Source organism: Phocoena sinus, chromosome 21 (assembly GCF_008692025.1).
Source record: "Phocoena sinus isolate mPhoSin1 chromosome 21, mPhoSin1.pri, whole genome shotgun sequence".
Taxonomy (NCBI): domain Eukaryota; kingdom Metazoa; phylum Chordata; class Mammalia; order Artiodactyla; family Phocoenidae; genus Phocoena; species Phocoena sinus.
The window spans coordinates 18,011,343-18,021,543 of record NC_045783.1 but is presented as its reverse complement, the minus strand read 5'-3'; the positions used below and the strand labels follow the sequence as shown (position 1 = coordinate 18,021,543).

General features: G+C 37.0%; 1 protein-coding gene across 2 annotated transcripts in view; it reads left to right on the top strand.

Moving 5' to 3' along the window:
• Nucleotides 1-10,201, top strand: part of VPS37A (VPS37A subunit of ESCRT-I) — a 38,500-nt gene that overhangs the window by 1,255 nt on the left and 27,044 nt on the right. Inside the window, exon 1 of one of the 2 annotated variants that reach the window (XM_032618520.1) lies at nt 5,901-6,179. The exons of the other annotated variant lie outside the window; for it this stretch is intronic. Coding sequence (XP_032474411.1) covers nt 6,097-6,179 — 83 coding nt within the window. The 5' untranslated portion in view covers nt 5,901-6,096. Of the gene's footprint in view, nt 1-5,900; nt 6,180-10,201 lie in introns of those variants that run through there. 2 annotated transcript variants of the gene reach the window in all.

Genomic DNA, 10,201 nt, shown 5'->3' with positions numbered 1-10,201 from the left:
GCAAATATGTTTACTTGAGTGTCAGCACGTATTTTAATGTAAAGATGTCAACATCTTAATAGACTTTTCATACATTTGAAATATATATATTCAGAGGTATTAAAATTGATTAATTCCTGTGGAAGGAACTTCTAGGAGCCATTTTATCTGTTACACTAAGGATTTTTTCCCAAGCAAGTTATAGTGTAGAATAGTTTTAAATTAGATATAGTGTTAAAAGAAAAAAATCACTGCAAAATGAGTTTGGCTAAAATGAGGCCTATTACTGATTGAACTTCAGGTGTTTCTTGGTTCTTTGTCTCAATTGTTCTGCTTGTTGAGAACTTTAGAAAGGTGAGAATTTGTGGTATTAAACAGGAAAGAATGTCATGGTATTTGATTTAATGGTGGCTTTCTTTTTGGAAAATTAAGTTCATAGAGTTCTTACAAGTCAGTCTTACTCCAAATAGTATTCTCTACTAACCTGTAAGAGCTACTCTTACAAAATATGCTTATGAAACAAGGTGACTCCTTTTTAACAAACAATGAAAGTTTGTCTCCTTAGAAGGCATCGCCTTGGAAGACCGTATACTATGCTAGTACTACTATTGCCAAAATACTTTTTAGAACCATACTTTTGGAATTAATTGCTTTTAATCCTTTAGTATATTCTGTTAGATATTCTCACTGCTGGCAAATTTTTATTCTTTGAGGTTGGAGTTGAATTTTTCAAATATTCCAAAGTCCCTTGCTGCTAAAGCTGGTAAATAAGGAAAGCGATTGATGTGAAATTTATTGTATATTTTTTTGGCCTTCAAATAAGGTGAGATTCTAAGGCAGGAATTGCTAATCTAAGGAGTTCTGCAATTGGCTTAAGAGGATCGGTAAATACTCTGAGTCAAATGCAGAAGGGATCTATTTTGTTATTTTTTGAGCCAGAAATTATGGACATAATCAGACATGTGATATTATCTACATATTTGTAATGTTTTATGAACAGCTAACTTTAAGTACTTGATTCTTTTAAGTTCTTTTATAAAAATATTTGAAGTTTTTATTGAAATATTTTATAAACTATACTTGGATAATTCTGGTGACAGTTAAGGAGGTCATGTACTTCCGTTTTTCAAAGAATGGTACGATCCCAGAAAAAATGTCTTCTACCTATTCTTGTTAAGTCTTCCCTTTTAACTCATGACATACATTTTAAAACTAGCTGGTAAAAATGATGTATGTGTGCAGTATCTGAAAATATGTTGCTTGAGTAACCAAATTCAATACTACAACTTATGCTTAAAGATTTTTGTATAAAAAGACACTGCGATTGGTTACTCTGAAGGTGCACTTTTTAAAAGTTCAAAGAATGTTTCGAACAGTATTTTAATGAATAATAGAAAACTTCCTCAGTTACGAGTATTAATATCTTGCATGCTGCCCACCTGCCTCACGTTTAATACTCTATCCCTTCTCCAAATATAGGGTCAGTAGCTCTTTCTTGGCCATGAAAGCGTCTGACTTCTTTTCGTCTCCTCAATAACCTTTCCCACCGCCGTTCTCACATCTACCTTCCAATTCCTTATAATTAAAAAAAAATCCCACTTCAGGGAAGAGTCTCTTTAATTCCCTTTCTCTAATTAATGTAAGCTTCTTTTCAGTTACCTTAAGAAATTCCTACCTCCTTATCTTCCTCAGGCCTCTCCTAAAGGTTAGCTGAATTTTATGTGTATTTTTTCCTCATCTAAGTCTTATTGGTAAGGCAGGGCAAATGGGACACTGTCATAATGATGACCAAAAAAGTGTTTACCCAAAATATAATAACATATTTGTCTGCTATGAAAATGGAAACAAAGTTATGTAGATTACTAGGCTCAAGAATTTTATTCCATCTTCTAAATAACAGTCATCACAGTATTCAATTTACCACTAAAATTCCTGACTTTACAGGCAGGAGTAGAACTAATTCTGTTGTTTCTTTTACTTCCTAAAGAAGCTTACTCTAAGAGACACTGTTGATTTCCCATCTAAATCCATTTCTTCTGATTTCTTGGAAGAACATTATTTTTATATGGGTTCCTGGTCTGTGGGACCAATTATTTAATGGAGGCTGTGCTCTTTCAACCTGCTTAGGTAAATAGTAAATAATTGTTTACGCCAATGATGATGGTCTCATTCCCATTGCTAGTTATTGTGGAAGCAAGACACTTGACCTCATCTTAGTCAGTGGAGTGGTGGGTTGGAGAAGAGGTCTGCCGGGGAGCTGCTCAAAACATTTTCTTAGTAATAGTAGTGTCTAAGAGGAAATGCTTTGTATTTTGGATATCGTTGTGTTACATGGGACATCTAGAACTGCTTGGATCATGAAGGAAGCAGACTGACTACTGAATGTGGTAGAGTAGAAAGATGGAAAGTCTGTGATAATATTATGATGCTGAATTAACCAGATCTGGAAACTTCCTTCCTCCGGACTTCTTGCTGTTTAAGATTATACGATACATATACATTTGTATTATACATACAAATAACCCCTCACTGTTTAAGACACTTCCGGCCTGGTTTTTCAATTATTAATACTTGCAGTTGAAACTGCCCCAAGTGATGCTCACTAATTCCAGTATTTAAAGATTCTTCGAACTGAAGCTGTTAAGTATCTCCCTGCATTGACCCTGCAATCAGAAAATACTAAAATCTGATGGTAGCTCAACAGTTACTTTACCATCCTTACTATCCTGGTTTTTCCTCTCTCACAGTATCTACAGTTAATTAGCTTATTTATTATTTTATTTCCTTAGCTCTGAAGGAACAACCTGGAGCTGTGTTTGTAAATGGTAATTGTTATCTGTAATTAACTATATAAATTCAAAGTTATACAAATAGTACTCTTTCTTTGTTACCTTTTACTTAGGGAGATCAGCTCTCTCAAGTAAAGGACTTCTCCGTTTTAATAATCAGTTAGTTATGTGGTAATTCTGGTGCTATTTTTATTTTATATTTCATCAGAAAATCTAATTTGGGAGTTATTTTTATCAGACTTGCTTTCTTTTTCACTCGGTGTGAGATGTTAGACAAAATGAATTTGAGGAACATAAATGCAAACAAGCAAAAATTATTGACATTGGGAAAAGCAACATGACTTAGGTGAAGTCTGAGTTCCAATTCCCATCTGTAGAATCAGGAATTGTGATTTTTATTCTGCAGGATTGTTGGTATTTAAGTAATATATATAAACATTTATTAGAGTATCTGATGCGCAGTAAACAGGCAGCAGATGGTATTCCTTCTTTCCACTGCATAGAATCAGTGTGCCTGGAACCTTTGCCTCCTAGCCTACATGGATCTAGCCAGCTTATTGTTTATGAATTGCTCACAAGCTTACAGCTCACTTGCCTCTGGCAGGACTACTTCTGACTTTCCATTCAGAAAGCATGTCCATTCCAGAGAGTTCTTTTCTTCACAAATGACATGTAAGATTTCATTTTGAAAGATTTTAGACAATACATGTAAAGAAACTAGAATGTTATTGGACACACAGTAAGTACTCTGTAAATGCCAATTATTTTATTTTTGTATCTTAAATATAATGGTGCCAACCTCATAGTTTTTAAAAATTGTTTTGAAATCTTCTTTTGTTGCCAGTCCTTGGATATTCTTTCTGATTACCCAGATTCTTTTAAAAAACCTTATAACATCTTTGGAGAGCCTGCTCTTGTATAATTTTCTACCCTATAGCTGTTAAGTTTAACCCCTGTTCTCAGGTATAAAACTCATGGGTTTCTTAGTAAGCCTAGATTCCAAACCTTTCTTTCTGTAGTTTTTACTGTCAGCTCATAAGGACTCACATGCAAACTTGATAAGACAAAAAGTTTGTAATGAGAGGATATGTGTATATGTTTTAACCTGTCTAGTGTTGTATTTTTTAATAGATGTGGTGTCGACATAATTTGAGATTTTTCATTAAAATATCCAAATTTCCAACTTTTAAAAAATAGATTTTATTATTTAGAGCAGTTTTAGGTTTACAGAAAAGTTGAGCAGCAGGTACAGAGATTTCCAATATAGCCTTTGCCCTCTCCAACTTTTCTTTTAAAATGGAAAGATCTGGCAACAGTTCCCACATAACAGTGCTTGCTTTGAGCTTAAGAGTAGCTGTCCTATTTACTGGGCTGCTCTTCTCCATTTTACCAGTTTGCAATCACACCCTTTTGTACTACAAGCAACTGCCTTCATTTCATGTACCTTTCTAACTCTTAAAGGTATTTGAGAGTAAAATTTTCTTGGGGAAGAAAATCACCTTGACTTGTTGCAATAAAAAATTCTATAAGAATCTGCTGTGCCTTAGCCTATTGAAGCTACAGAAACCTACAAAATGTCAATATTTTGACTCTATAAATTTGAACTCTTATAGTGAACTTAAAAGTTATGTATATCAAACAATCCCATAATTAAGTGAATTTTAATTTGATACATTAAATCATATAGTCTATAACCAGTGATTAAACGTTATAATTTCAGAGTATATGACACAATAAAGCATGTTACCATTTAAAAATTTTCCTAAATAGATGGTAACACTCAAGTGCTATTTTCCCTATAGTAGTATCAGTCCATACCTGCTTTTTAAAAAGTTACCACACAGGTCGTCATTTCTCCATTGCCAGTTGAATCCAACCACATCTACTCCTTCCCTCCTACCTCTGAACTCTTTCCAAGCTGCGTCTACTGCCTGCTCACCTAAGCCAAAAACCTGGTCATCCTGTTTTCACTTGGTCATCCCTGCTACCACTGGATTGTAACTATTCTCTCTGCCTGCAGTGTTCTTCCCTTACTTTTTTCTTCCACATGGGTGCCAGAGTCATCTTTTTAAAATTTGAATTTGACCATGTTATTCCTTTCAGTAGCTTCCTAACTCTTGCCAGCCTCCTTAGCTTAAAGCCTGGTTGTCACAGAAGGTGGTGATGTGACTGATGGAAACATGTCAGCAGACACAATGTAAAGTTTCTTTAGGGCAAAGGATATGGACACTCTTAGAGTTATTATTTCCTACTGAAGCTTTCCTAGTTGTGTTTCCTCTTGTCTAGAATGTACACTTCATTTCCCCGATTCTCTTTCCTAAGGTTAACTCTTACTTGACTTGTTTTTTGTGTGTGTGGTACGCGGGCCTCTCACTGTTGTGGCCTCTCGCATTGCAGGCTCTGGACGCGCAGGCTCAGCGGCCATGGCTCACGGGCCTAGCCGCGCGGCATGTGGGATCTTCCCGGACCGGGGCACGAACCCATGTCCCCTGCATCGGCAGGCGGACTCTCAACCACTGCGCCACCAGGGAAGCCCCTTACTTGACTATTAAATGTAGCTCAGATACTGTTTTTTAATCCGAATACCCATCCATTCCTGTTTAGGTTGTTTCCTCTGTGTTCCTATAGCTCTGTGCACATCTCTGTCATGATCCAATGTCTTCTACAGAACACTGTTCAAAAACTACTGTAAAATAAGTGGTCCATGTCAAACAGACATAGAAAACAAAATCGAGTACTCTAGAATTTCTAAAAGCCTTTAATATGCTAAAGTGCATCAATATTCTCCAAGAGAAGGATACAGTATGAAGCATCTTCCAAGCAGAGCACTGAACCATCTATTGGAGCTATTTAGCTATTTATTTTAAATTTCCAGTTTCTTAATTATTCATTTTCATATCAGCGTGTGTGTGTGTGTGTGTGTGTGTGTGTGTGTGTGTCTGTGTGTGTGTGTGAGTGTGTGTGTGTGAGAGAGAGAGAATGCAAATGTTAATAAGAAAGAACCTTTGTATTCTATTACAAGTTAATTACTAAAGGGATGTTGCCTATTAGCTTCAATTATACATCATGGCCCATATCTGGGAACCCTGCCTCCCAGGTAAAGAGCATTAAGCTAAAATACCTTTGTTTAGCTCCTGAGCAGGCCCACCTGTGAATGACTGCAGGGAGGAAGAAATTAACACATCCCGTTGGGAGGCTGACTGGAAACTGGAAATGTTTGGCCTTACTCCCTCCCCTTTTAGTATAAAAGAAGCCCGAATTCTGACTGAGGCACAATGGTTCTTTGGGGGCACGAGTCTACCATCTTCTTGATCTGCTGGTCTTCCAAATGAAGTCGCTATTCCTTACCCCAACAACTCGTCTCTCAATATATTGGCTTGTCGTGCAGCGAGGAGCTCAAGCTTGGACTCGGTAACACAAGGGCTATTTTCTTTTGTTCCTCTGAGGGTATTATACAAATTGATAGTCTTCTGTTTGCTCATTTAACTCTGTTTCCTTGAAGTTTTGTGTTTGGGGCTTGTTGAGTTTGGTGCACGCTTTGCGTGGTTTTGTTTTGTTCAAACCTTTTCTGTATTTGAGATTCCTGGTTGACTTGTTTGTAGATATTTAATTCTGTTTATCATACCCTGCCTCAGGTGATAGGTGAAAAAGAATGACTCTCTTTGTTATGGGCCAAGCTGTTAGCTGTCTTTTGGAAATGGAGGCTTCCTGGGAGTCAGTAGCTTCCTAAGGCACTGCTACCTTAGAGGCTACATCCCCGTGTTGTTCAGGGGGCAGATATTACTGCTGTCCTCTGGTTGGAACAAGCGGGGCACCAGGAGAGTGCTCTAGCTTCTTGCTGGTCCACGTGTCCCCGCACTGTCTACCCTGAGAGGCGCTCCTGCCCTACCCTCCACACTCTGGTTTGCGTTGAATCGGTTCAAGGGCTTGGAGGACCTTCAGACTGCTCCTACTTTGCTTTGGTCTTATGTTTTGGGTCGTCACTAGTTCCTGTATTTATTTTCTTTATTTTTTTTAACGCTGATCTTTTCCTTAAATCTAATCCCATCTTTTTTTATCTTTCTAAGATTCCTCAAAACTTCTTGTCAGTTTATGGTACTATTTGCTTTCCAGCACTGTTACAGATTTGCTTTTTAAAAGTCAGTTTCGATATTTCCTGGAGAAAATGGGATGGGAAAGGGAAATTGTCTAACCTTCATCTACTGTCTTGAAGCATCTAAACCCTTTATTGGAAGGGATCACTTAAAAACCCTCCCTTGAGCTACCCAGCACTGCCAGAGATGCATGAAATCAGTATCTTGAATTGCTCTTTTTCAGTCACTTGATGTGCTGTGCCCCATCAGAGCAAAGACCACACTATTTCCATTTCCTTGGAAGATGCTGGATATATGGTAGTTGTTCAGTTGAACCTAATCTTACTTACAAAATACAAGTTTACACAAAATACTAAGTAAGGAGATAAATGATTGTTCTATAAAAGGAATCTTTTAACCATAACTAGTGCCTCTCTTGCATTTCAAGGTCTGCTTGTTTACAGTTTTAGGGACTATTAAAGAAATGTGGATGCCAGTTAGTGACACATGCTGACAAAGTTTTCTGTTGTTTCAGCTTTCTTTAGTCCTGAACAGATCCAGAGCCACTGAAGTAAAGCCATAGTAATTCACTGCTCTCAGAGAACCTAGGAAATAAAATTATTAATGGAAGGCTATTTAAATTTTCTCTGGTGTGATTACAGTATTACTTCAAAGTGTGTGTGTTTACATCCAAAGAGTACTTACCTGTCAGCATAAAGATATGGCTATATGACTGTAAGAATGTTTATCAAAGTATGGTTTATAGTAGTAAAACTTGGCAACAATCTAAATATTGATGCCAAAAACTCAGCCTCTGTGCACCAGTGCCAAATCAAATCTCGGAGACAGAGTTTCGGAAGAAGTAGAAAAGAATAGCTCCATTGCTTTGCCAGGCAAACGGGCACACAACAGGCTCGTGCCCTGAGAAACTATCCCGGCCTGGGAGGATTTGGTGAGTTTTATAGCAGTGGTTCAAGGATTTGGTGAGTTTTATAGCAGTGGTTCAAGGGCGGAGTTGCTAATAAGGATCAGGGTGTGTGCAGGGCCTGAACTCCTTTAATTTGGCCTCAGGTGGTCTCCTCCCTTGTCTCTGCATCCCCTCCCTTCCCTGATTAGCAGCTGTTCGAATCTGCCCTTTAGAATTCAGGGAAGGTAATGGAGGCTGGAGTGTATTCAGTGTATTCCCTACAAACAAGAAACGGAGGACACAGAAAGGCTTCCATGCCCAGGAGCCCCACAGGGTCCTGCTCAGTTTCAATATCTAATAGTATGGAGTAGTTTAAACAATATACTAGAACTTTATGCAGCCATTTAAAAATATTGTAAAATAACATTTGCTGATTTGGAAAAATAATTTTTTTTCTAATGAGAATGAATTATTTTTGGAATAACTTTTTTAAAGTTATTTGAAAATAGCAAAAACTTCAAAATAAATTTGTGATAAAAATTCAGGGAATGATTCTTGTTTTAATTAAGTAGGACAAATATCTGCCGTTCTGTCTAACACAGCTAGTGTAGAGGAGGAAAAAGCTTTCCTTGATGCTCTTAGGGTCCCTGGCTGGGTCTGAAAATTAAACTGACAAAGACAGATTAACAGGAGAAAAGCATAGAAATTTAATTAATGTGAGTTTTACGTATCAGGGGGCCTTCAAAAGGAAATGAAGACCCAAAGAAACAGACCTGAGTATTTTATGCTGGGTTTGATGAAGAGTGGACAGTTGTGGAGGAATATGATGGCTTAAGGGGTATGAGGCACATCTTAGAGATATTGCGGGTTCAGTGCCAGACCACCTCAATAAAGCAAATATTGCAGTAAAGCATGTCACATGAATTTTTTGGTTTCCCAGTGCATATAAAAGTTATGTTTACACTATACTGTAGTCTATTAAGTGTGCAATAGCATTATATCTAAAAAACAATGTATATATTTTAATTAAAAATACTTTATTGCTAAAAAATGCTGTTATCTGAGCTTTCAGCAAGTCGCAATCTTTCTGCTGGTGGAGGGTTTAAAATATTGCAAGAATTACCAGTATGTGACACAGAAACATGAAGCGAGCAAATGATATTGGAAGAATGGCACCAATAGACTTTCTCTATGCAGGATTGCCACCATCCTTGAATTTGTAAAAAAAAAAAAAAAAAAAAAAAAAAGGGAAAAGAAAAGAAAAAGGCAATATCTATGAAGCACAATAAAGTGAAGTATGCTTGTAATTGTAGTAAATGGGGCAGGGGCGTGTGGTTGCAGGTACAAAGATGACATAGCAAGGCCGGTTTGTTAGGATTCTTCTTGGTGTCCCTATGTCTTCTGAGATAAGGGTGCTCCTTTCCTCTTGGCATGGGGAGGGCACCTCTCAATGAGGTTTTATGACCTGTTTCAGGGAAGAAGGGTGAGGGGGGAGAAGGTCAGAGTAACCTTCCTGTTTCTATTTTCTCAGACTCCTTCAACTTAAAATATTCAAGATGCCAAGGTGCCACATTTAGGGGTAGCGTGTCCTGAACCCCATCAATTGCCATGATTAACCTGTTGTTTTGGAATTTGTTAATGACGGTTTAGCTCTCATTAATGTTACAAATATTACCTTTAGTTATTTTTGATACCTCATTTGTGGAGGAAACTTGTCAAAAATTTTAATAAATGTCAAGAACATAATTATGGGAACAGTGAATTGAACACTTCTAGCCAATGATTTAAGTAAAAATCATCTTAATCAAATTCACTTTGTTTTCTATAAAAATACAGTATCTGAAAAAATGAGTTAAAAGTTTAGTATTACAAATTTCGACAGGCTCCAATTTAGATGTGTGTTCTAAATGCTTATTTAATAATAGCTAACATATTGAACAATTATGGTATTATGTGGGGAGGGCTTTGCATGCATTATCTCACTTAATCTAACAGTTCTTTTAGGTAGATGGGTATTTTTAACATCTGCGTTTACCATTTGAGAGATAAGGCTTAGACAGGTTAAATAAGTTGTCCATGATCACACAAGTGAATGGTAGAGGATTTGATCCCAGGAAGCATAGATTAAGAGGTTGTGCTCTTAATCACTAAGATGCTCCGCTTGGCTTTGAACTGGTGGATGCTTTTGTGATCAGTATTCCCTTAAAGCATTGGACACCTTAGGGTCCTAAGATAACAAAGAGGAATAAAAAACTTAAGTCATTTTATTGATTACATAATGTTTATACAGCTGAGAAGGCTGTTGGTATCCTAGTCCAAACGTGATCTCCAAAGAGAAACTTTCATAAAAATTGTGTTAGTCCTAATATTGAATATCTTCTTGAGTCTTTTCTCAACCATTTCTTCTCTTCAGTCATAACCTCATTTCATGGGATGTCAGAGGAGACATCTAT